We start from the raw sequence: 25,333 nt of genomic DNA, 5'->3' as shown, positions 1-25,333 counted from the left end.
CCCCGCAGCCCTGGCCTCAGGGGACAGAGCTGGGGTGCTTTGCTCTCAGCTGCCTCCTTCCCAGGGTGTGACCCAGGACTTCAGGGAGGAGGGACTAACGTCACGGGTTTCCTCCTCCTGGGGGAGCAGGAGTGGAGCCATCCGCGTCAGTGGCCGCTGGTGGCACCAGGGTGGCTCGCCACAGCTCTGCGTGTGCCGGGGCGTGTTGTGCCAGCAGGTAGAGGAAGCCTCCCATCGCCGCCACGGCCGTGGCTGTGTTGTGGGAGGAGCAGCCATCTGGGGAGAGAGACAGGGTCCCTGCTCTGAGTGCTGGGTGGGGGGCCACAGACCCATCAGCAGTGCTTTTCAGATACCCCCCAGCCAGCCTGCTGCCACAGCTCCACCTTGCTGCTTGGGCACCCGTCTGCCAGCTGCTGCAAGTGCGTGGGCTGCTAATGGGCCCCCTTCTCCGGAGAAATGTCTTCAACCATCTGGGAGGCTATACCTCTTCCCCATGACTTAGTAACACAGGGACACAAAAGCCAGGCCCCTGTCCTGGGGTGTGACTCTCTGGTGCAATTCCCTGTCCTGGGGTGTGACTCTCTGGTGCAGTTCACGCTCAGACCCCACCCTGTGGGAGCTGACCTGAGCCCACTCCTTGTCCAGCTCCTTCCTGTCTCCCCTGCCCTCAGGCCCTCATGGCCGAGGTTTATAGCTGGAGAGACACTGAGGCGCAGGTAACAGAGCTGAGCTCCCAGCCCTGGTGAGCCCGCAGTTCATTTCTTGACCATGACAGCTTCCCTTATTGCTGCCTCAGGCCTGCGGGTCCCACGTGAGCACCTGTCTGAAACAGGAGGCCCTTCGATGTTCTTTAGTTCTCTGAACTCAAAGTGGGCTGCCCACCTTGAGTCTCTGGGCAGGTGCAGGGAGCCAGGACTTCGCTCTCCCCTCACAAACTTGGAGAAAACCCCAGCCAGGCCCCCCTGGAGGGAGGGAGAATTCCTGTTTCAAGAAGTCTAATTACTCACCCTGGCAGTCCACACTTATCAGTGACCCACCATGCACCAAAGTCTTTGCACAGTGGTCTGATTATTAACCCTTACAGCCCTATGAAGGACTGTTTGATGAACCTGGCTGCCTCCCGGCGCGTTTTCTAGGCTGCTGGCCAACTATAAGGGGCCCCAAGAAGGGCCTTGGGCTTCTGAATCTCTACAGCTCCTCTCCAACTGTCAGTGTTGAGGGAGCAGGCAGCTCCCAGAGTGCCCACAGCAGGCGCCCTACCACCCACCATAGGCAGCCCCAGCCCCTCTGTCACGCAGACCAGACCAGGCCGGGGCGGGGGGCCTTTAGGGGCCTCCTGCGAAGGTCTCCGCCTTGCTCGCCCCAACCCTGGGGGCAGCTACAAAGTGGACCCAATGGATTTGTGACCCCCCCCCTTGTCTAGCTGCAGGTAGGGGATCAGGCTGTTGGAGGGCTGATGGTGAGATGTTCAGTTACTGAAATCATCCCCCGGCGTATGCTGGACACCTGCCCTGCGCTGACTGTTCCACTCCCCTTCCCACTTTTGCCTTGCAGTTATTGATTTTTGTTAATAAAAAGACTGAAATCAAGTCCCCTCTCTCTCTTCTTCCTCCCTCCCTGCCTCTCTCCTCTCCATCCCTTTATTCCATATTCTGTCTCACCTTTTTTCCCTTTCCAATAGAGTGATAGCCTATCCTCAGTCTCTCTGCACTGGTGGGCTGGCCACATAACTTACCACTTCTACCAGGACACTTTGAGGAGGAAAAGGGGCACTATTCGTAATGGCACCAGGACAGCTGGTGTAAGCTGGGGACAGCAGGACGCGTGGCCCCTGGGATTGTGCTGGCTACTCACCTGTTGGCTCTCAGACTCCCTCTGTGCCCTTCTTTGCTCCAAATGCCAGTGTACAGATCTCTTCAAACTACATTTCCCAGGCTGCCTTGCCCACCACCAGCAGGCCCAGGTGGGGCTAGGGGAGAAGCTCAGGTATTTCTCCCACCCCTCTGTCTGTGTCCGGCCTCTGAAGGTTCTGCTAACGCCTCTCCCTGCCCCTCCTGCTGCTCTGCCTCCAGGGAGGCCAGTGGGACCCTCCGCTGGTTCATCTCTGGGCTTCCTCACCTCTTCTGTTCTCATCTCTTACAACACCTTTGAGGCAAGTTCCCTGTGTTCAGTTCCCTCGTGGGAAGTTCGATGTGTGGATTCTATTCTCCTGACTAGACTTTGATGGAGAGGCGTCATCTCTGTGATTCTCAGTCGTACACGGAAACTTCTCTTCTTGTTCCTTTCACTGAGACCCTGTTTCCGGACTCCCCACTTTCCCAAGGGAGGGTATCGGGACTTCTACCCTTCTCTTCCCTCCCAAACACAAGGGCCCCCGGATCTGGCCCCTTCCTGGATGCCGGGGTCTGTTTTCCACTGAGGGCCACCTGTGTGTAGCCTTTGTGGGGGGTCCCTTGAGTATTGTTAATACCTGCAAATTGTTTTTCTCGCCTCTTGACTCTTCTCAAATAATGCTCTTGGTGTGGAGTGACTTCGGCATCTGAGAGAAGAGGGAAAGGTGAACTCAGGATGGAGTTTTAAACATGACTTGCCATCCCTTCCTCCCCTCACAACACCGTGAGCAACTCAGGTCCTCTCTCGGATCTGGAGGCTCTTCCGGAAGTCTCCTTGAACACCTGTCTGAAAACCCTTCACATGGCCCAACTTTGTCATCTACTGGTATTTCTCACCTTGTGGCCCCCCAACCACCCACATCTGAATGTCCAGAAGAGCTCATTAAAAATATAGGTTCAGCCTGACCTGTGGTGGCGCAGTGGGTAAAGCATCAACCTGGAAATGCTGAGGTCGCCACTTCAAAACCCTGGGCTAGCCTGGTCAAGGCACATATGAGAGTTGATGCTTCCAGTTCCTCCCCCCTTCTCTCTCTCTCTCTCTCCTCTCTATAATGAATAAATGAAATATTTATTTATTTATTTATTTATTTATTTATTTATTTATTTATTTATTTTTGTATTTTCCTAAAGCTGGAAATGGGGAGAGACAGTCAGACTCCCGCATGCGCCCGACCGGGATCCACCCGGCACGCCCACCAGGGGCGACGCTCTGCCCACCAGGGGGTGATGCTCTGCCCCTCCAGGGGGTCACTCTGCCTCGACCAGAGCCACTCTAGCGCCTGGGGCAGAGGCCAAGGAGCCATCCCCAGCGCCCGGGCCATCTTTGCTCCCATGGAGCCTTGGCTGCGGGAGGGGAAGAGAGAGACAGAGAGGAAGGAGGGGGTGGGGGTGGAGAAGCAAATGGGCGCTTCTCCTATGTGCCCTGGCCGGGAATCGAACCCGGGTCCCCCACACGCCAGGCCGACGCTCTACCGCTGAGCCAACTGGTCAGGGCCTAAATGAAATCTTTAAAAATGCAGGGTCACTTGACCTGTGGTGGCGCAGTGGGTAAAGGGTCGAGCTGGAACACTGAGGTCGCTGGTTTGAAACCCTGGGCTTACTTGGTCAAGGCACATGTGAGAAACTACTACTATGAGTTGATGCTTCCCACAATCGCTGCCCCCATCTCTCTCCTGTCTCTTAAAGAAAAAAAGTAAAAAATTAAAAAATTCAGGTTTATGAACCTAATATGATATTATTTGTCAACTGTAATTGAAAAATAAAAAAAAATTTAAAAAGCAGGTTCACAGCCCCCCCCCCTCTGCTGAATCTGAAGGTCTGGGGGCATTATAGTTATTTTTTTTTTCAGAGACAGAGAGAGAGTCAGAGAGAGGGATAGACAGGGACAGACAGACAGGAATGGAGAGATGAGAAGCATCAATCATTAGTTTTTTGTTGTGACAGTTTAGTTGTTCATTGATTGTTTTCTCATATGTGCCTTGACTGTGGGCCTTCAGCAGACCAAGTAACCTCTTGCTCAAGCCTGTGACCTTGGGTCCAAGCTGGTGAGCTTTTTGCTTAAGCAAGATGAGCCCAAGCTCAAGCTGGCAACCTCAGGTCTCGAACCTGGGTCCTCCGCATCCCAGTCCGACGCTCCATCCATTGCGTCACCGCCTGGTCAGGCCTTATAATCTTTATTTCACAAACCTCTCTGTTTCAAAAATAGACTCTCTTATTTCAAAAGCACTGCCTCTTGGAGCATCACAAGCTTATCATTTAGGACACCAGTATTTATTGGACGCCTCCTCTGCACCCAGGACAGGCTGGTTGGCTCACGTGTGTTATGTCTGCTCCTCGCAGTTTCAAAAGCAGAGTATTACATGCCCATTTATTTACAGATTGGTAATCTGAGGCTCAGAGAGGCAGAGTAATTTAACCTACACCGATGAGGCCCAGCTGTCCAGTGTCACGTGGCTGCACCTTCCACCCTTTGCTCCTGAGTCACCCCCTCCCAGACATCTCCCCTGACCACTCAGGCTGAAGAACACCCCAGGTGTTCTTTCCCTCCTCTGCCTGTGATTCCTTCCAGGCCTTTCAGAACTCAGTGATTTCTCACGGACATATTTGGGTGGATTCTGCCTCTTTCTCAGTGCCCTAGTTTATCTGGAGCCCAGAACAGGGTCTGGCACACAGTAGATGCTCAGGGAACACTCGTTGAAGGAATGGATTTGTGAATGCAGGTGCAGGGGACCAGCATCTTCCAACATGGCTGCCTCCTGCCCTGCAAAGTTTTGGCTTACAAAATTTATTTTTAAATGTTTATTTGATTGATTTTAGAGAGAGAGAGGAATGGAAGAAGAGAGAGAGAGAGAGAAACAGGAACCTAGGTCTGTTCCTGTAGATGCCCTGACCGGGGATGGAACCAGCAATCTCTGCTCTTCAGAACGATGCTCTAACCAGTTGAGCTACCTGGCCAGGGCAGGCTTCCAAAGCTCTGAGCCCATTTCCACCCATGCATGTGCGTTCATGTGTGTTCCAATCTCTCTCTGTGTCGCTAACACCACTGCACCCCGTCCCCACCACCCTCTGCTCCCAGCCAGGGCCGAAGGGCAGCTCACCGGGCTTCCCAAAGCAGCCTGCCTGCGGCTTCTGCCAGCTGAGAATGGCCTCCAGCCAGTGGAGTTTGTAGAAGTCGGAGAAGCCACCAATTCCACAGAACATGACTAGAAGCAAACACAGGGGACCCTCTGCAGCCCTGCTCTGCAGGCCCTCCTCTACTCCCCAAGGCCACTCCAGTGCCACCTGCCTCCTCCTGCCAGCGCTGGGCAGTGCCAGGAGGTGGGCGCTGAACGCCGTGGCTGGGGGAGGCAGCCCTGAGGCTCTGCGTTGGCGAGCAGCTCTCCCAGGCCTCCCAGGCCTCGGTCCTGCCTCCCACTCAGGGCCTCGTTCGAACTGGCTCAAGAGTCAGGATCAGGAGAGAGATGTGGGCCCCAAGGCCAAGGAGCAGCCGCCCAGGGACTCCCTTTCTGCCTCATCTCTGAGGCTCTAAGTGTCTGTAGGCCAGTCAGTTAGTTAGTCTGCTCAGACCTCTGTCACTGGGTCAGCCTTTGAAACAGTCAAACCAGTGGCAGATAAAATACAGGGTGCCCTGTTAAATTTGAGCTTTTACTAAACAACAAATTGAAAAATTTAAGTATGAGTATAGCTTGTGCCATGATTGGGATACATTTATAGTAAACATTATTCATTGTTTATGTGAAGCTCAAATTCTCCTAGGCATCCTGTATTTTTACTTCCTGTATCCGGCAGCCCACTGTGTGCGTGTCTGCCCGTGTCCAGGGACGCCCTGCTGCTGTGTCCCCGGAGAGGAATGCCCACTGTTTTCCATGAAGATGTCCCGGGTGGGGTAGGCATATCCAATGGCTTCAGCTCTCTGGTTCCGGTCCATCATGTTGGCGCAGAACAGGTTCATATAGTGCCGGCTCTGGCGGAACAGCCCCTCTACGCATCCCTTCTGCGGGGACAAAGGAAGGTGGCGGTACAGGTGACAGATGTGCGCTCTGTCATGGGAAGAGTCTTGCAATTCTGAGATGGTCCTACAAGTAGCTACCTTTGGGTCAGATCTTTCCCCCTTTCCCAGAATTTCCTCCCCACCTTACACTCTCAGCTGCCCGGACGCTCAGTCACTGAGGGTCAGAGAAAACCAGGTTCGAGTCCTGGCTCTGCCACTTAGGAGCTGTGTGAACTTGGCTCCGCTAAGTTAACCTTTTGGAGCCTCCAGGGTCCTCACAGGGATCCGGCAAGGCTGCTGGGAGCTGCAGTGGAGGGGTGCTCACACAGGGTGGGCGATACAGTACTAGAAAGTGCCCGACAGGATGCCCAGCGCTAGAGGGCACTCTGTAGCCGTTAGCTGCTGTTCTACATTCTGATCCCAGACTGACTGGTCCGGAGGCTTCAGCGCTACTGACAGGGTGGGACAGTGTCGCCGAGAGAAGACAGGAGGTGAGAACCGGCTTTAGAAACCTCTCCATAGCAATGTGTCAGGGTGACTTTCTACCTGTCGAATCTAATAGTCAAAATAATCCTCCTTGTAATTTGGTTTTTATTGTATTTACAAAAATACCGGTCCATGATGATTTGCAAATAAATAATAATAAAAGAATCCGTTAAACAGAACCATCGGGTTCCTTTTCAGCTAAAATTTCTGGACATTTAATAACTTTTTTTCTTTTCTTTTTAAGTGAGAGGAGGGGAGATAGTGAGACAGACTCTGCATGCACCCCAACCGGGATCCACCCTGCAACCCCTGTCTGGGGATGATGCTTGTATCAGCCAAGCTATTTTTAGCACCTAGGCTGCTGCTTGGACCAATGAGCTATCCTTAGCGCCTGGGGCCAATGCTCGAACCAATAGAGCAACCAGCTGTGGAAGAAGAAGAGGGAAAGAAAGGGAGATGGGAGGGAGAGAAGCAGGTGGTTGCTTCTCCTATGTGTCCTGACCGGGAATTGAACCCAGGACATCCACATGCTGGGCTGACGCTCTATCCACTGAGCCAGCCAGCTAGGGCCATTTAATAACATTTTGAATAGAGATAATAAGCCTTACCTTTCTAAGTAAATAAACACAGATTTAAAAAATGATCATTATTATACTTAGGGAAGTTTGAGCTCTTGGACTTGGAAGAGTGTTGGGAGCCGGAGAGGTCGGGTGGGACTGGTTTGGTCTTGATTTGGTCTCTGGAAGCCTCTATCAACTTCAGTCTAAGTCCTTTCCTCAGTGTTGGTATTTGCTGAGTTCTTTCTGCTGCTTCTCTTGACTCTCTTTTTGGTTTTCTGATGCCTTACGACCCACTTCAGCATGCAAAGCTCTCTGTCCAACAGAACCCCCGCCCCCACACCCCCCACCCCAGTTTGGTTCGATTAATAGCCAGTGGGTGGCAGACTACTCTCACTTCTCCTTCCCGATGTCCGAAGCACAAGTCCAAACACCTGCTTATTTTCCCAGCGTGCAGCCTGCAAAACCACACACCATGCCCCTTCTCTTCCTCCTGCACCTCCTCGGGGCGCGGCCGGAGCCACGCTGGGCGCTCACCATTCTGGCTGCGAGGAAGAAGAGCAGCTGGTGGGACAGGCAGTAGCCTGAGCAGCCAGGCTTGGTCATGAGGGTCCTGCAGAAGTCTGAGAGCCTGCAGGGCCGGCTGCTGTCCGTCCTGGGAGAGAGATGGGTCCAGGCTGTTAAAGGTATCCTAAAGGTAGCCCAGAGGTCTGGAGCCTTTCCTGGTCCTGGTTATCAGTTATTAGAACCCTTCCCTGGTCCTGACTCCCCTACTAGTTATTAGAACCCTGTAGGTTCCAGGCACCCAGCTGGGCACAAGGGGCTGCAAGATAAAACATAGGTGTCTGCGTTTTGATTGGCTAAATTGATACCCCCCCCGCACAGGGAGGTGACCTGGAGCTCTCTTGGATTGGAGGAGCTACTCAGGGCTGCAACCTCCCATTGCTTCATGGGAACTCAGAGCCCAGACAGCTTGGGGTCTGGGCCTAGCATGCTCATCCCCCCCTGTGCCAGGCCTGCCCCATGAAAGGGATAGGGCAACAGGGGTGGGTGCCTCGCTGGATGGAGCGCAGACCCTCTGTGAACCCAGATGTGCCCTGGCCCAGACACCTCTCTGAAGGATGTTGAGAGGATGGGGCCTCTCTGTCCACGGGCCCCTGCATCTAGAGCTGCCTTGGGGGACGTGCTCTAAGGTCATGGCTACCAGTGGTGCTAGGAGAGGCAGCCCATTGTGAGAGGTCAGCCTTGCGCATTGGGGTCAGGGAGGGTTCTGGAGGAAGGATGCTGGAGCTGGTCCACACCCATGACCTGTTAGGCACAGGGGTGGGCTGAAGCGGTGTGGGAGGAGGCCCCGCAGAGGCAAGTTCTTGGCAAAAGGACAGGCTTAGAGTGGGCGGGGCTTGGGGACCTGGAAGGCAGTAAGAGGCAGGGCTTTGTCCTGAGAACAACAGAAAGCTTTGCACTGGGGGTGGGTGTGCAGGTGTGGTTTTTGACAAGAGCCCTCTGGTGTGGGGAGACAGCCAGGAGGAGAGGGCGGGAGTGCAGAGGTGGGGGTTGGCCAGACAGGCTGGCAGCCTGGGTGGGAAGTGGGGCCCACTCACATGTGGTGGGGGCGAGAGGGCGGGGCAGGGCAGCCCTGAGGAAGCTGCTCCTGGCTTGGGGTAAACCCTTGGGGACTTGGAAGCTAGTGGAACTGGAGGACTCTGGGGTTTGGGGGAGGCGGGCGAGTACAGGGGGCCCACCCGGTTCCCAGCAGCTGCACCAGGCAGGAGTCACTGTCCTCCTCTGAGAAGGAGTCCAGGGGCTCTGTAGCGGAGTACACCATGGAGCTGTTGGTGTGCGTCCAGATGTGTGGCAGCTTCCAAAATCCCGGCTGGATGGTTGGCTGGAACTCTGGCAGAAAGAGGGGGGAACAGACCCAGGAGCGGTGGGCTATGTGATGCTTAACTGCCCCCCAGGCTTCTGGGGCTCAGAGCCAAGGGACCGGGCGAACCTCTCTGGGCATCCCTGACCACACACGGGTCTGCTGAGGGCTCTCAGCCTTGCCTGCTGGTTGGGCATTGTGTTTGAAACAATCAGAAGGCTCTTTCCCTAACCCTGCCCCCAAACCACAACAACATCAACCCCAAAACACACACACACACACACACACACACACACACACACACACACACACACCATGAAAATATCACTAAAACAATGTTGGTCTGGCTTTGGCTAAATGCACTGCACCTGGAAACTTGAGACTTATCTAAAAGGTTGTGTGGTTCCTTCAGTTAGAAAATGAAGCTCTTAGAATTGAGCTACCCAGCCAGGAGGCTTCTTTGGGATAATAGGAGCTGGGAGGGTGTAGGGACCAGGCCTGGGGGCGGGCGGAGGACCTCCCCTGCAGAGAGGGAGGCCAGGGCTCGGGAGGGCTGGGCTGTGGTCACGTGCATGGAGCGCTGGCAGGAGCGGTGAGCCTGGGACAGAGTCAGACGAGCTTGAGGAGCTGGTTTTATAATCACCCCTCCCAGCCCTCCGAACAGCTCAGACCAGGCTTATAGGATGGGGCCCTCGGCAGGGTGACTCAAGGCTGACAAGGAGAGGAAACTCTTAGCTTTATAAGGCACAAGAGAGATGCTAGCAAGATGCTGATATTGGCTGTGCCAAGGGCTGTACCATTAAATTCCCTCCTCTCGTGCCCTCTGGTCTAGGATGAAGGTCCCTAAGCTTGGACACAAGGTGAACCAACAGGGGGCGACATGTTCCCTACTTTCCACCCCTCTATGTGGGTCGGAGAGGTCGTCGCAATCTGAAGTCACGGAAGAAGTGACATTCCCCAAGGTCAGCCGTGGTGCTGCTTGGCTGACAGGACACTAGGCTACGAGCCATCTGGACCCTCCCTCTGCACCTGGGGAGCCACACTGGGTTGTTTCAGAAAATGTCCCCGGAGGCTGTGTTCCTGAAGAAATGGGACTCCCCCCATGCCATTACCTCTCAGGTACTGGGGGTCACTCTGCTGGAGGTAGGAGATGGATCTCTGGAGGAGAGGCGCCAGCTCTTGCACCAGCCTCCCCACGCGCAGGCTCTGCGGCCGCAGCCGGGGGTCCCGGGCCCACTCCTCCTGAACACCCGTCAGCTGCGCTGGGAGGGAACAGAGCGCGCTCACTCCACCACTTGACGTGCCACGTGGATAGAACAAAAATAGCCTAATATATATAAGGCTTACTGAGCCTCTCTGCCTCCTCCAGCTCCTGAGGGGGAAGAATTCGCTGAGCTCATTGGAAATCAGGCTACTGTGGAGCTCAGCTGGGCCATGGGCGTGGGGCCAGATAGAGTGACAGAAGGTTGTGGGTGGCCAAGACACCTGGAGCTGGGCCTGGGTTTGAATCCTGAATCTAATGCTTTTTTGTTGTGGTTGGGTGACCAGAGAGTCATTTGATTTCTCTCCACTTCACTTTCTCCATCTGTAAAATGGGGATAATGATAGTCCTTACTTCTTGGAAGAGGGGGTTATAAGGATCAGTTGAGCTGATGCATGAGAGGACTTAGCATTGTCCCTAGTGCAAAGTAAGCACTTAATAGAGTTTAGCTCTTAGTATTGATTCAGGAGACTTAGGGTTGCTAGGCAGGAGAGAACAATGGGGGGACTCCGAGTGCAGGGTGCAGAACCCCCACGTCCACTGAGCAAGCTGTACTCCGCCCAGGGACCACCCGTGTTCCTATCACAGGGTGTATGTGTACTAGGGCGATTTTCCAGCAGATGGCAGTCAAGTGACTTGAGGAAGGGGGTGCCTTTTTCTAATTCTCACAAAGGTGCCCTGTGGATGGACTAGCAGTGGCCCTGCAGGGGTGGGAGCGCATGCTGGTGGCTGGAAGGAAAGGAGATGTCCAGGGTCCCAGAGCCCCTACTCCTGCTGGGACCCGGGGTCCAGCAGCTGAAAGCTGCACGGGCCACACAGAGGGGGTGATGTGGGATGAGGGGGGGGGCGCCAGAGCCCCAGGCTGACGCCCAGGCTGCTCTTTGTCACTTAGGTGGCTTACTGCAACTCACTGTGTGTGCCTGGGGTGGCTCCCTGTTTGCTTTGGCCTGTCTCCAGGCCCCACCTTGGGCATCTTGCATTTCTCAAAGCGGAACAAACACTTGGCTCTTTTCTCAGAGCCTCTGTGTGGCTGTGGCAGGCAGTAGGGGGAGCTGGGGCTAAAGCCGACCTTGGGGGTTCCTGGTTTGGTCCATGGCCATCCCCCAAATACCCCTTCAAAGGGCACATTCCGTCTTCCCACCTTCTCCATGACATGTCAGGAGGGAGGGACTGTCAAATGGATCATTTCCTACCAGGAAAATCATAATTTCTTAATCTTTACTCATGTGGTCTTTGAATCCTTCCTGCTTCTAAAACATATGATCACAACAGAGCCCCCAAACACCCCAAAGAAGGAAGCCCCCCTGCCCCCCTTTCCTTACAGTCGAACCAGACGGTGGCCGGGTCCCAGAGGTGCAGAGCAGGCGGGCCAAGACCGAGCACTGGTTTTCCTGGGGGCCAGTCCGCGGGCCGAGAGCACACTCACCTTCCAGCACCCGGAACCCCACCACGCCATCCAGGTTGATCTCCGGCAGCCTCTTCTCCAAGAAGGAGGTGGCTCCCTCCAGTGCCGAGAGGATGAGGCCAGTGATGGTGGCCTGGCCCTCCGGGGTGTCCGGTGGTGGCAAAGAGGAGGACCACGCTGGCACTGCCAGCAGCGAGGGCAGGAGCAGGAGCCCGAGGCTGGACATGGCTGGCTTCTGCTTGAAGCTGGTGGAGAGTTCCAGCCAGGCCAGCCTGCCCCCACGCGCCTCCTCCTGCCTCCTCCTCCCCTTCCCCCTGCAGAGAAGTGCTGGGCAGGACTGACCCGGCAGCCCAGGTGGCCTGGGCAGAGGACTCTGGGAAGGGCAGCCAGAGGGGACTGACGGCCGGAGTCCACCAGTCGGGTGAGGCCTGGATGTGAAGCCCGCTGGCCAAAGACTAGGGAGAGGGGCCCCCACCCTTCTGACTGATTCTCCAGGCCCACAGGCTGCAGCTTTGATGCAGCAATTGCACTTACAGTGCAGAAATCCCCTGAAGCACTGAAATGCAAAGTTTCTTTTTTGTTTGTTTTTTTAAGTGAGAAGAGGGGAGACAGGCTCCCGCTTGTGCCCCAACTGGAATCCAGCTGTCAACCTCTGTCTGGGGCCGATGCTTCACGTTTGGATCAACAGAGCTATCCTCAGCATCTGGGGCCAATGCTCAGTCGAGCCACTGGCCGTGAGAGGGAAATAGAAGAGAAGGGGGAGAGGGTGGTGGAGAAGCGGGTGGTCACTTCTCGTGTGTGCCCTGACTGGGGATCGAACCTGGGACGTCCACATGCCGGGATGATGCTGAGCCAACCAGCCAGGGTGCAAAGTTGTTTTTTTTAAAAATGAGTTTGGAACAAACTCATTTGAGGGCACACTTGCCCCAAACCGACAGAAGATTCCTACAGCAGCACCTGTCCAGGAGAAACGAAACATGAGCCACAAAAGCAAGCTGCATGGCCACTCACCAACTTCCTAGTAGCCACATAAAAAAAAAGCTGAGAAGCAGGTGGAATGAATTCTAGCAATATATTTTCTTTAACCCAGTAGGTCCAAACTACTACCTTTTCAACTTGTAATTTATAAATGATTCATTTTTACATTCTTTTTAAAATATTATTTTTGTCATACAAAGTCTTTGAAATCTAGGGGTGTTTTTACACTCAGGGTGCATTTCAGCTCGGGCTAACCACATTTCAAGAGCCCTATTGCCACATGTGCTTCTGGACCATGAGAACTTAGAGCCTGGAGATAGCTCACTCAGTGTGAAAGCACCACCATTTCCCTGGGGAAATTTTGATGTTGGCTTATTGCAGCGGATTTTCCGATGGCTTTAGGCGACCCCTGTGTTTTGGTCGTTCGACCCCCGCCAGGGTCGCGACCCACAGGTTGAGAACCGCTGGCTTATTGAGTGCTATCCCAAACCTTGCCCCACTGTCATGTGTATGCGTGCCATATTCTCTTTCTAAAAGTCAAAGAACTGTGAATTCAGAAACATATCTAGCCCCAAAGCTCCAGTTAAGACATTACAGATATGTATATATAATAGAATTATTACCATACCAGTTAAGAGATTACAGATATGTACATATAATAGAATTATTATCATACCAATGTGCATCTGGCGCTCCTTGTGGGCAGGCTCTAGATCAGGGTTTCTCAACCTTTTCATTTCATTCTCGCCCTTCCCCACATCTCTGACTTCCAGCCTTTTTAGGCATTTTTTCCTGAACATCAAAGAATAACAGATTTGTCTGACCAGGCAGTGGCACAGGGGATAGAATGCTGGACTGGGATGCAGAGGACCCAGGTTTGAAACCCCAAAGTTGCCAGCTTGAGTGTGGGCTCATCTGGCTTGAGCGCAGGCTCACCAGCTTGAGCGTGGGGTCGCTAGCTTGAGTGTGGGGTCATAGACATGACTCAACGGTCGCTGGCTTGAGCAAGGGGTCGCTCGCTCTGCTGTAGCCCCCCCCATCAAGGCACATATGAGAAATCAATCACTGAACAACTAAGGAGCTGCAACAAATAATTGATGCTTCTCATCTTTCTCCCTTCCTGCCTCTCTGTCGCTATCTGTCCCTCTCTCTGTCTCTGTAAAAAAAAAAAAAAAAAAAAAAAAAGAGTAGCAGATTTATCTTTATTATATGCGGCTTAAGTGTCTGTTTGTCACCGATAGCTTATTGGTTGCTTGTGTAACTGTACTAGCCAATGGGGTGAAGTTGCCACGGCTGAATGCAAATTGAGCGGGTCAGGGGGAAGGTGAACATTTGTTTGCATTGGCAATCATCTGCTTTTGAAACAATTTAAGGCTGAACGCAAATTGAGTGTGTCAGGGGGAAGGTGAACATTTGTTTGCATTGGCAATCATCTGTTTTACATAAAAACTACATCTTAACGTAATTTCTTTTAAGAATGCCTCCTAGAAAATACAGCACTGAAGAGGAGAGAAAAGGAGCTAAAGCTGCACAAAAACGACTTTCTCGACAAAAAGAAACCACTGAGCAGAGAAAGACAAGGCTTGCTTCAGTCGCAGAGCAAATGCGTCTTTCTCGGCAAAATAAGACTGATGAGCATAGAGAAACAAGGCTTGCCTCAGATGCAAGACAAAAAAGCCTGTCTCAACAAAATGAGTCCCTTGAACAAAGGCAGGAGAGAAATGCAAATAAAACGACAGAGTAATGTTGACCGAAATGCAAAAAGGATTAAAACAGTTTCAAACGGAGAAACTTTAATTTTTGAGCATTCCTCTGGTGACATGAATATTAAATGTGAACACTGTCAGTCCTTAAACTTCAAGTTAGAAACTAATTGATTTGACCGTGGCAAGAAAGGATTTTCTCAATGTTGCAAGTACGGAAACATTGTAGTTCCACTAATTGAGAATTATCCACGTAGACAATTTCCTGTAAAACTTGCCTTTGCTATGACCATCAATAAGTCTCAGGGCCAAACGCTTAAGTGTGTTTGCATTTTTTTACCTGAGCCTGCATTTGGACACGGTCAACTTTATGTTGCCTGTTCAAGAGTTCGTGAAAGAATGGACATAAAATTAAAAATAATTGATGGTCCTCTGCAAGGCGAGCTTAAAAATGATGGAAAGATCTACACAAGAAATGTTGTGTACAAAGAGATCTTTGACATGTGAATTAACATTTTATTATTTAAATCACCTTTATTTATTGAGCTAGCGGTGGCTCTTAAGAAATGTACCGCCAGTGGTTTCCTTCATTGCACTCTACTTTAAGCAATTAAGCAAGTAGAAGGGGGAAACCCCATGGGGCAGTAAGCAAAGGGGCGTCCTCGCCGCCTGCCCTGGGTAATTCAGTTTGAATTAGCAGACACCTTTGCACAAATCATTTTAATTAGAATTTATAATATCTAGAACAGAGGTCATTTTGTATGACCGCTGGGCTTTCTAGTAGAGATATAATTCACATACCATAAAATTCACCCTTTTAAAGTGTACAGGCAGTATCTTTTAAAGTATATTCACAAAATTGTGCGACAACCACCACTGTCTTATTCTCGAACATTTCATCACCTCAAAAGGAAACCCCATTCTCAGTAGCAGCCACTTCCCACCGCCCCCACCTCCTCAGCCTTCCAACCCCTGACAACCACTCATCTACTTTCCACTTATGGCTTTGCCTATTCTGGACATTTCCTTCTTTTTTCTTTCTTTTTCTTCCTTCCTTCCTTCCTTCCTTCCTTCCTTCCTTCCTTCCTTCCTTCCTTCCTTCCTTCCTTCCTTCCTTCCTTCCTTCCTTCCTTCCTTCCTTCCTTCCTTCCTTCCTTCCTTCCTTCCTTCCTTCCTTCCTTCCTTCCTTCCTTCCTTTGAAAGAGAGAGGACATTTCCTTCTTTTTTCTTTCTTTTTCTTCCTTCCTTCCTTCCTTCCTTCCTTCCTTCCTTCCTTCCTTCCTTCCTTCCTTTGAAAGAGAGAGGACATTTCCTTCTTTTTTCCCTTCCTTCCTTCCTTCCTTCCTTCCTTCCTTCCTTCCTTCCTTCCTTCCTTCCTTCCTTCCTTCCTTCCTTCCTTCCTTCCTTCCTTCCTTCCTTCCTTTGAAAGAGAGAGGACATTTCCTTCTTTTTTCCCTTCCTTCCTTCCTTCCTTCCTTCCTTCCTTCCTTCCTTCCTTCCTCCCTCCCTCCCTCCCTCCCTCCCTCCCTCCCTCCCTCCCTTCCTTCCTTCCTTCCTTCCTTCCTTCCTTCCTTCCTTCCTTCCTTTGAAAGAGAGAGGCAAGGAGATAGACACATAAACTGTTTGTAGATTTTTGAAACTAGTGACAGGGCTCCGGCCAGATGCTCAGTTGGTTAGAGCATCGACTGTTTGTAGATTTTTGAAACTAGTGACAGGGCTCCGGCCAGATGCTCAGTTGGTTAGAGCATCGTCCTGAAGTGCAGAAGTTGCCAGTTCTATTCCTGATTAGGAATAGATTAATGTTCCTCTCTCTCTCTCTACCTCCTCCCTCCCTTCCTCTCTCACTAAAACCAATCAATAAAAATTCAAATAAAAAAAGATGCCTGACCAGTGGTAGAGCAGTGGATAGAGCTCCGACCTGAGACGCAGAGAACCTAGGTTCGAAACCCTGAGGTCGCCAGCTTGAGTGCGGGCTCATCCAGCTTGAGTGCAGGCTCACCAGCTTGAGCATGGGGTCCTTGGCTTGAACGTGGGATCATCAACATGATCCCATGATCGATGGCTTGAGCCCAAGGTCACTGGCTTGAACAAAGGGTCACTGGCTCAGTGGGAGCTCCGTGGTCAAGGCACATATGGAAAGAAATCAAAGAACAACTAAAGAAATGCAACTATGAGTTGATGCTTCTCATCTTCCTCCCTTCCTATCGGTCTATCTGCTTAAAAAAAAATTGGTGACAGGCACATAGGTGACTAATGTATAGGGCTTGTTTGGTGAAACTTTATTGTCATTACCTTTTCAGGACAACCACACTCAGATATGGTATGGGATGTTCCGATTCCTTTGGCCCATACTGCTTTGTTGAGCCTGTGTCAATGTACACATTGGGATTCCCATCTCCTTCATGGCAAATTTCCAGATCTCTTTGAGTGCCGAGGGGCATGTTTCTTGAAACCCACTCCATGGATGCGCTTGTAAATGTTGTTGGTATATTCTCTAGTCACTACCTTGTTGATGGCAGAAAAAACCTTCTTCTCATAACCCTGCTTTGTGGGAGTCACTCTGTTGGGCCCAAATTGGAAAGAAAGAGCACAAGGTATTGTCAGCATAACATTTTCTTTTTTTTGTTGCATTTTTCTGAAGTTGGAAACGGGGAGGCAGTCAGACAGACTCCCGCATGTGCCCGACTGGGATCCACCCGGCGATGCTCTGCCCATCTGGGGCGTTGCTCCGTTGCAACCAGAACCATTCTAGCACCTGAGGCAGAGGCCACAAAGCCATCCTCAGTGCCCGGGCCAACTTTGCTCCAATGGAGCCTTGGCTGCAGGAGTGGAAGAGAGAGACAGAGAGGAAGGAGAGGGGGAGGGGTGGAGAGGCAGATGGGCGCTTCTCCTGTGTGCCCTGGCTGGGAATCGAACCCAGGACTCCCGCACGCCAGGCCGACGCTCTACCACTGTGCCAACCGGCCAGGGCCTTGTCAGCATAACGTTTTCAAGGTTCATCCATGCTGCAGCATGAGTCAGTACTTCATTCCTTTTTATAGCTGAATTGTGTGGATGAATCACATTTTACCCAGCCACCTGTTGATGGACATTTGAGTTGTTTCCACCTTTCTGATGTTGTGAATAATGCTGATACAAACATTCATTTATAAGTTTTTGTTTGGAAATCTGTCTTCAATTCTCTTGAATATATACCTAGGATGTAATTGCTGGGTCAGGTGGTATGTTCTATGTTTAACTATTGAGGAGCTACCAAATTGTTTCCCACAGTGGCTGCACCATTTTACATTCCCACCAGTGATGTATGAGGGCTCCTCACGCACAAGCTTTTGTGCAGAACTCCCATGAAATTTTAATACTGAAGATATACTGTGTATTTCTTTATGCGCAGTATGTACCTGGGATTTATACATAGAAGAATATGTTTTTCTTTGCTCCTTAAGAACCATTTTTTTTTTACCTTTTTGATTGTTCCATTGTGAATGAATGTCCCAGGCAAAACTTGACACAGTCATCACTTCTCTTAATCCTTACAGAGACGCCCAAGTGGGTACTATTTTTATTCCCTTTTATACTTGAACCAAAAATCTTTGGCTCGGAGTGGGGTAAGTGACTTATTGTGACCCACTGGCTCAAAGCTGTATCAGGTGGTGCAGGGATGCCAGTTCCTAAGTTGTCATCTTCAGCATCAGGTGATCTTGCCAGTGTTTACTTCCCATCTCCAGGAGGGGGAACAATATCCTCCTGACGTTGGAAAGGACTGAATTTCACGTGTGGTAGGTATCGACGGGGCAGGCAGGATAAGCAGGGCTTGCTGGTGATGCATCTTGCTCCTCTAGAGAAATGTCCCCAACTTATTTTCTAATTGAAGTTTCATCTTCGATAGCTAGGCTTTACTCTCAGTTTGTCACAACCATGGTGCCTGGTCCTTATCGTCTTAGATCATCAGAGCAAGAAGATAGGAGATATGAAGATCCCTTCCTTAATTTACAGGCCAGGAAAGCCAATAGATCAAAAGTGACTTGCTCAAGATCAAGGAACCCATGAGGCTGAGGTCTCCAGCCCCCAGCCCCGTCCCACCACTGAGGGTGGACGCGGTGGGCGGAGCACATGCAGCTAAAAGCAGGGGCCTCACTGGTAACCGAAGCAACGATGGGGCTGGGCATGGTGTCTGTCTGCCCACCCCTCCCATCTGTACATATTTACTCCTTTCTTTCTTCAGCTCAGGTTTCAAGCCCTGCCTCTGCTACATACTCATTAATGGTGTGACTTTTTTTTTATTTATTTATTCTTTTTTTTTAGAGAAGAGAGGGAGAGACAGAGAGAGAGAGAGAGAGAGAGAGAGAGGAGAGACAGAGAGAGAGAGAGGAGAGACAGAGAGAGAGAAGGGGGGGAGGAGCTGGAAGCATCAACTCCCATATGTGCCTTGACCAGGCAAGCCCAGGGTTTCGAACCAGCAACCTCAGCATTTCCAGGTCAACGCTTTATCCACTGCGCCACCACAGGTCAGGCCAATGGTGTGACTTTAAATGTACTTTTCTGTAAAAAGAGGAGTGACAAGGTATTGTGAAATCAAACAGGAAAGTCCTGAGCTAGGGTCACTGGGGAAACACATGACACCCTCCGGTGGGGCGAGAGCACGCATGGAGACAAACTCCTTGTTAGGGTCTCCAATTAGTTTTCTAGCAAGCCAGAGGAAGGGCTTCTCAAAGTTGTAGACACTTTTGGCAGAAAAGTAGCAATGAAAAGTCTTTTGATGGAAGACAATTGTTTTTGCTTTAATTCTCTTGTCCTTAATATCCACTTTGTTGCAGCACAACACAGTGGGGATGTTTTCATACACCCGTACCAGATCTCTATGTCAGTTAGGCACATTCTTGTAACTCAAAGTTACATCAGACATTATAATGGCACACTGGGCTTGGATGTAACAGCCGTCCCTTAGTCCATGAACTCCTGCTGGCCCGCTGGGTCCCACACAGTGAACTTAACAGGCACTCGGTTGCTGTGAAACACCAGGAGATGGACTTCAACACCCAAGGTGGCTGCATACTTCTCAGATTCACCAGATTCATGAATGTAGTGTTCCCAGTCCCACCTTCAACCAATACAGGCTTGCACTGAACTTTGGCTCTCCTTCGGCAACCATCGGGATGTTACTTCCAAGAAGCATTTCAGGTTGGTCTGAGAGCTGGAAAGATCGGAGATTACTTTTCATTTTATACAAATGGATCCAGCCAGCATTTACTCTTTGGCGTCTGGCCTCTCTCCTCAACATTATGCTTATGAGATTCATCCAAATTGTTGTCTCACTATATTTTGAAGTTATCTTAGAACTTTTAAATAAATGTTCCTAGACTGCTACTTGGTAAAAGCTTACTTAACCTTACTGCGACTGATTCTTGAACCTCAGGGGCTCCTCATGGGTTCCCTAGACCGCCACCTACGGAAGGACGCCTTCGTGTACCTTCTCTCCGCCCACCTCGGGGGGCTCGACCTGCGGCTGCGCACAGAGCACCCGCCGGCAAGAGCGCAGTCACGTGACTGCGGCCGGCCGGCCAAGATGGCGGCCTCCTGGGTGGCGGAGCTGGCGCTGTTCATGCTCTTACCGCTGCTGCTGCTGGTCACCTGGAAGCGCTGGCAGCGGGGGCGCACGGCCCGGCATGTGGTCGTCGTGGTGCTCGGCGATGTGGGCCGCAGCCCCCGAATGCAGTACCACGCGCTGTCATTGGCCAAGCGTGGCTTCTCCGTGACCCTCCTGGGGTTCTGCAGTGAGTGCCGGGCATCTGGGAAGAAGGCATTCTCTCAGTCCTTGACCCGCGGCTTTAATCTCCGTAGAGGGGCCGGGGCGAGGACGCCCCTTTTCTCTCTCCTCCCTCGGGCAGCTCTCCGAGATTGGACGAGCCCACTTCTGGCCTGGACAGCTGCTGCCAGGTTTCTGCCTTGGCTTTCTTTGCTGGGTGGGTCTCTAGGAACAGCCTAAAAGAGTGTCTGCCATGTACCAGGACAGCGCTAAGCTGAGTGAACTCATGGCACAGTTCTCACTTATTCCTCCTAGTAAGTGGAAAGAGGGACTGGAACCCAGGTACCGGTGCCCGCATCTCTCAGGCTGCTCTTGTCAGTCTGTGTCTGAGACAAGTTCCTCTGCATTCCTCTGCAGGCAGGGGGTGTTTTTCATTTGCGCAGCAGGTCCCGCTTTTTCCCTCCGTGTGCGGGGTCAGACTTCTGTTCCTCCATCTTCCTCCATGTTGACATCTTCAGATAAAGGATAGCGCAGTTCCTTCTCGGGGACAAGAAGTAATGGCACTGGATGATGCCTTTGGTCCCTGTTTAGAGTCTGCTATCCCAGGGTGAGGAGGTGGCGTGGGACTTCAGAGAGGTCTCCCTGTGGTGGGATAATCCACCATCCAGGGAATCTAGATCACTTTGAGGTCCTACTAGGTGCTTTGCAAAGCTGGATGAGATTCGGTCCCTTCTCCTATGGGCAGTCTAGTAGAATCTGGACAGTAATCCGCCACTTTGTTCTGGCTATTGAGGAACAGAGAACTGTTTGCCAAAGTCCTATTTTCCAAAATACTCTCCATTGTTTAGCCTGAGATGGCAGACCATCTGACTTTAAATGAGTTTGTCCTGGCTAGTTCATTAAAGGGGACATTCTTTTCAGATTCGAAACCCCACGATGAGCTCTTGCACAGCGACAGAATTCAGATTGTGCCTTTGACAGAACTTCAGAGACTTGCAGGTAGGATGCAGTCAGCTCCAGATTCCTTTGAATTGGTGTGTGTTGGGGGGAAGGCATGGTTCTGCAAATTGCCAAGAAATCCTTTTGTAGTGACAGGTGTTTTCTGACTTGCAGTTGGGCCGCACATTGTTCAGTATGGAGTCAAAGTTGTATTTCAGGCAGTGCATTTGCTGTGGAAGTTGATGTGCATGGAGTCAGCGGCCTACATCTTTCTGCAGGTATGTGTCAACCCTGCTTCTTTCTGCGAGAATCACTGTTAGCAATTTTCTTTACTTTCCAGCCGTTAAAAATGCATAACTTGGTAAGTAAATTGCACGTGTGTGTGTGTGTATAAACTTTTAAGAACATGAACAGGAGTCTATGCTATGTGTCCATTCTATTTATGGTACCCATCCAGTCTGTTTTTCTGTGTCATTACAGATAAGTCTTACATTGAACTTATTACATCTCTAATAAGTTTTTTACATGTATTAACTCATTTAATCACTCACAACAATCATAAGAAGTACGTTCTTATATTATGTCCATTTTAGAGATGAGGAGACCTAGACACAGAGAAGTTCAGTAAGTAGGCCATCGTCACACAGCTAGGAAGTGCTGGAGGCAGGATTTGAATGAGATAGTCTGTCAGGGTCTGGAGTTATGCTCTTAACTTCTTCCTTTCACTTTTTAACATATAGAAAGCACCTTCTTTTAATTGGCGGATGTACCTTAATGTGTTTGTTTAGACTCATCTTGATAGACACTCAGGTTCTTCATAATTTGTTTTACTTTTACAAATATTGTGGTAAAGAGCATCAGTGAACATATGATTTTTTTGCACAGGTCCAGTCTCTTTCTTGGGATAAATTCATAGGGCTGGAAGTGCTTGGTCAGAACTCATGCACTTTAAAATGTTGCGGTTTGCAGGCTAGCTTTAGCTTAGCGTTCCTTGAAGTCAAGTTCAGTTGTTAAAATGTTGCAGTGTGGCCCTGGCCGGTTGGCTCAGTGGTAGAGCATCGGCCTGGCATGTAGGAGTCCTGGGTTCGATTCCTGGCCAGGGCACACAGGAGAAGCGCCCATCTGCTTCTCCACCCCTCCCCCTCTCCTTCCTCTCTGTCTCTCTCTTCCCCTCCCGCAGCCAAGGCTCCACTGGAGCAAAGTTGCAAAGTTGGCCCGGGTGCTGAGGATGGCTCTGTGGCCTCTGCCTCAGGCACTGGAATGGCTCTGGTCGCAACAGAGCAACGGCCCTGATGGGCAGAGCATTGCCCCCGGGTGGGTGTGCCAGGTGGATCCTGGTCGGGCGCATGCGGGAGTCTGTCTGACTGCCTCCCCGTTTCCAACTTCAGAAAAATACACACACAAAAAAAATGTTGCGGTGTGCAGGCTGGCTTTAGCTCAGCGGTTCCTTCATGTCAAGTTCAGTTGTTAAAATGTTGCGGTGTGCTACTGAAAAGTCCTAGAGTAAGGCTGGGCCAATTTATCCCCCATAGGAGAGGACGCCTCTTCTCCCACATCTGCACCACCACTAGCTGTGGTGTTTTCATTTCCACCTAACTAAAATAAGGGGATCAGGGAACATGCAGAAAGATACTCCAGGACTTTCAGCTTTTTGTATAGTGCATTTTCACCAATGAAATAAGTTGGGTTTGCACCTCATTTGCATAATCAAACAACTTTCTTTGACTTTGCTTTTCTGATGTTCTTGTTTAATAAAAAAATCGAATGCTTTGTTTTTTATCACTTCATATTCATTTTGAAATATCCCCTAAGTTTTGTGAGTCATATAAATGCACCTCATTGTTCCATTTTTTGTCTCCTGGATTATTGATGATCTTGGACTTTTCAGGTTGGTCAGTTTTGTTTCTTTTTATACCTTCTCTAGTGAGAAGAGGGTCTTCTGCTTACTGATCATGTATGTTGCATTTAGTTTATTGTGAATGGTGGTCTGGTTTCCTCCTCTTCATTCAAGTCTCTCTTTCTCCCAGAACCCCCCGGGCCTGCCTGCCATTGCCGTCTGCTGGTTCGTGTGCTGCCTCTGTGGGAGCAAGCTCGTCATTGACTGGCACAACTATGGCTACTCCATTATGGGTCTGGTGCATGGCCCCAGGCACTGCCTCGTTCTGCTGGCCAAGTGGTGAGGGTCTGGGAGGATGGAGCAGACCCCTTCCCTACACTGTGCTAGAAAGGAGGGCCTGTGCAGAGATGCAGTGAAGCTGGTTCCCTGTATTCTCTGTGGGGGAAGGGCTAGGCTGGGGACTTGGAATAATGCTCGTTAACAGCGATGGACAAAGGCCTAAGCAAAGGAGGGCATCTGTTGGCTCATGAAACAGAGGAGTCCAGAGAAATGGCTGGCTTTGAGCTCAAAAAGTGTGTTATCAGGCCCCCCTCGCCCCTCCTCCCACACCCCCCTTGGGGGATGGGAAGAAATGGAGGCATTTCTCAGGGCGGCAGCGCCTCTTGCTTTCAGCCTCACCGCAGCAGGCCCAGAGGAGAGAGTGAGCCCTGACTGGCACCTGCCGTCAGCACCCCGTTGTCTCAGCTTGGGACAAGTGCTCCACTGTGAGAGCTGGGGTTCCAGGTGTACCCCGACCAGGTCCCCAGATAAAAACTGGGACTGCTGCTGGAGGGTAGGGACATAGGCCACAGTTTGCAGCAGCTGATGAGTCAGGGAGAGGGAAGCAGGGCCTGTGGGAGCAGGGTTGACCTGCAGCAGGAAGAGTCGGTCTGTTCAGAGCCCCAGCGGGGACTCGCAGTGCCCAGCCATCGCTGCGGCCTTTCCCCTGATGGGTCATGCCTTGATGGTGGCAACAGTGGCCGTGATCGAGCACTTGCTGCATGCCAGACTCGGGCCAAGTCCGTTACCCCATTCAGTCTACGCGGCCCCCCTTTTACAAGCCACACAGCTAAGAAGTGTGAGGACTAAGACTGGGTCCCAGGATCTCCGATTCTGGAGCCTCCTCTCCTCCCGAGTTAGGAAGAAGCCATGATACACCAGTGGCGCCAGCCTGGAGGCGTGCTTTCCCCCTTTCCGGTTCTCTTTCAGGTCCGCCCTGTCATCGTCTCAGTTTGGAGCTAACCTGTGGTTCATGCCTCCCTAACATTTGCTAGACTCCCTTTATAACACATTGGGAGCATCCTCCGCCCCGCAGCCCTCACAGGGAACAGAGCAGTGTGGCTAAAATTTAATAACAGATCTTACTGTATTTCTTTTTACGGCAAGAGAGACTGGATTTTCCCTCCTGTAGTGATAGCTGTTTTCCTTTGAAAGTAATTTAAGCTGAAAAGCGATAGGATGTAAAGAAAGGTGTGAAGAAAATAATGGCACAGGTGGAACTCAGATAGTACTAATTCTGGGACCCCAGCTCTGCACCCTGTTCTGTATGGGAGTTTCAAGTTACATGGTGGTTGCCTTCCTGGGGCCTGGCCCAGGGCTCTGGGTTGACCAATGATATGTCTTTTCAGGTACGAGAAGCTTTGCGGGCGCCTCGCTCACCTGAACCTGTGTGTGACCAATGAGATGCGGGAAGACCTGGCAGAGAACTGGGGCATCAAGTAGGGACCTTGGGGGGGGTGTATGGGGTCCCAGCAGCTTGGTCCCAGCTGCAGTGCCTGCTTTGTCATATGGGCGAGGCCTCTGGAAATACCCCCGGGCCTGGGAGAAGGCTGTTGTCTTTGGGAAGCTGAGGGAGGGGAGGCTGGAGTTTCGTTCCTAGCCAGCCAGAACTTTTCTCTGGGCTTCCCCAAGTCATTTACAGCTTCTTATTGTCGTTGTCTGAGACTTGGATCCCCCAAATGCCCTTCATTTTCTAAATCCTCCTGGGTCTTCTGTTCCTTAGGCCATTCTCCACTCCTCCTAGAGCCCCCCAATGATCTCATTGCAGAGCTGTGACTGTCTACGACAAGCCCGCGTCGTTCTTTAAAGAGACGCCCTTGGACACGCAGCACCGGCTCTTTATGAAGCTGAGCCACACCTACTCAGTGTTCAGGGCCAGGTAGGTCTCCTGTCTTCTGTCTTCTCTCGTGTTCGCTGCTGTCCTGGCTCTCCTCCACCCCCCTCTTCCCTGCAGACCTGGGAACCCCCTAATACACAGGCTGGCTAACTATGGCTGCAGGCTCACTACCTGTTTATAAATAAAGTTTTATTGAGATGCAGCATATTCATTCATGTATGCATTGTCCATGGCTGCTTTCACACTGCAACAGTGGAGCTGAGTTTTGCAAAAGAGATTGAATGGCCCCCAAAGCCTGAAGTATTTATTCTCTATTTAAGGAAGTATTTGTCCTGTGCAAAGCTGTGGGCATCTTTCCCTCCTGCCTACAGGTCCTGACCCCGTGGCAGGGTCTGTGGACCTGTGTGTTCTGTGGGCTGTCTCACAGGGCTAAGGGAAGGCCCTCCGAGCAGCCCTTCACACACCAGCTGTTTGCCCCTTTTAGTAACCTGGGAGCCGTTGGGAGCTCACAGCATCCTCAGC

At 51.2% G+C, this 25,333-nt stretch overlaps 2 protein-coding genes and 1 pseudogene across 2 annotated transcripts in view; 1 reads left to right on the top strand and 2 right to left on the bottom strand.

Annotated features, from left to right (window-relative positions):
- C4H16orf89 (chromosome 4 C16orf89 homolog) lies at window positions 1-11,721 on the bottom strand. The gene is made up of 8 exons (XM_066379982.1): window positions 11,478-11,721; window positions 9,903-10,052; window positions 8,669-8,819; window positions 7,464-7,581; window positions 5,751-5,886; window positions 4,991-5,095; window positions 2,471-2,539; window positions 1-276 (listed from the first exon to the last, which is right to left on the bottom strand). Exons 1-8 carry the CDS (start codon window positions 11,680-11,682, stop codon window positions 101-103), a joined length of 1,110 nt encoding a protein of 369 aa, XP_066236079.1. The 5' UTR covers window positions 11,683-11,721; the 3' UTR covers window positions 1-100.
- A 6,941-nt stretch (window positions 11,722-18,662) lies between these two features.
- Window positions 18,663-19,286, bottom strand: LOC136404335 (GTP-binding nuclear protein Ran-like; annotated as a pseudogene).
- A 399-nt stretch (window positions 19,287-19,685) lies between these two features.
- ALG1 (ALG1 chitobiosyldiphosphodolichol beta-mannosyltransferase) overlaps window positions 19,686-25,333 on the top strand; it is a 13,035-nt gene continuing 7,387 nt past the window's right edge. The window contains exons 1-6 of the mRNA XM_066382666.1: window positions 19,686-19,908; window positions 20,802-20,879; window positions 20,994-21,097; window positions 22,847-22,995; window positions 24,324-24,413; window positions 24,743-24,853. Of these exons, the coding sequence (XP_066238763.1) occupies window positions 19,701-19,908; window positions 20,802-20,879; window positions 20,994-21,097; window positions 22,847-22,995; window positions 24,324-24,413; window positions 24,743-24,853 (740 nt within the window). The 5' untranslated portion in view covers window positions 19,686-19,700. The remainder of the gene's footprint in view (window positions 19,909-20,801; window positions 20,880-20,993; window positions 21,098-22,846; window positions 22,996-24,323; window positions 24,414-24,742; window positions 24,854-25,333) is intronic.

The sequence above is a fragment of the Saccopteryx leptura genome, chromosome 4 (assembly GCF_036850995.1).
Source record: "Saccopteryx leptura isolate mSacLep1 chromosome 4, mSacLep1_pri_phased_curated, whole genome shotgun sequence".
Taxonomy (NCBI): domain Eukaryota; kingdom Metazoa; phylum Chordata; class Mammalia; order Chiroptera; family Emballonuridae; genus Saccopteryx; species Saccopteryx leptura.
The sequence above is the reverse complement of the archived record's forward strand: the minus strand, read 5'-3'. Positions and strand labels throughout refer to the sequence as shown.

Coding starts and splice junctions, on each gene's coding strand:
- C4H16orf89 (XM_066379982.1), bottom strand. CDS start 11,682: ATGTCCAGCCTCGGGCTCCTGCTCCTGCCCTCGCTGCTGGCAGTGCCA. Junction 7,582..8,668: donor GTGCAGCTGCTGGGAACCGG/GTGGGCCCCCTG, acceptor TCTCTCTCCCAG/GACGGACAGCAGCCGGCCCT. Junction 277..2,470: donor GCGAGAAAAACAATTTGCAG/GTATTAACAATA, acceptor CTCTCTCCCCAG/ATGGCTGCTCCTCCCACAAC.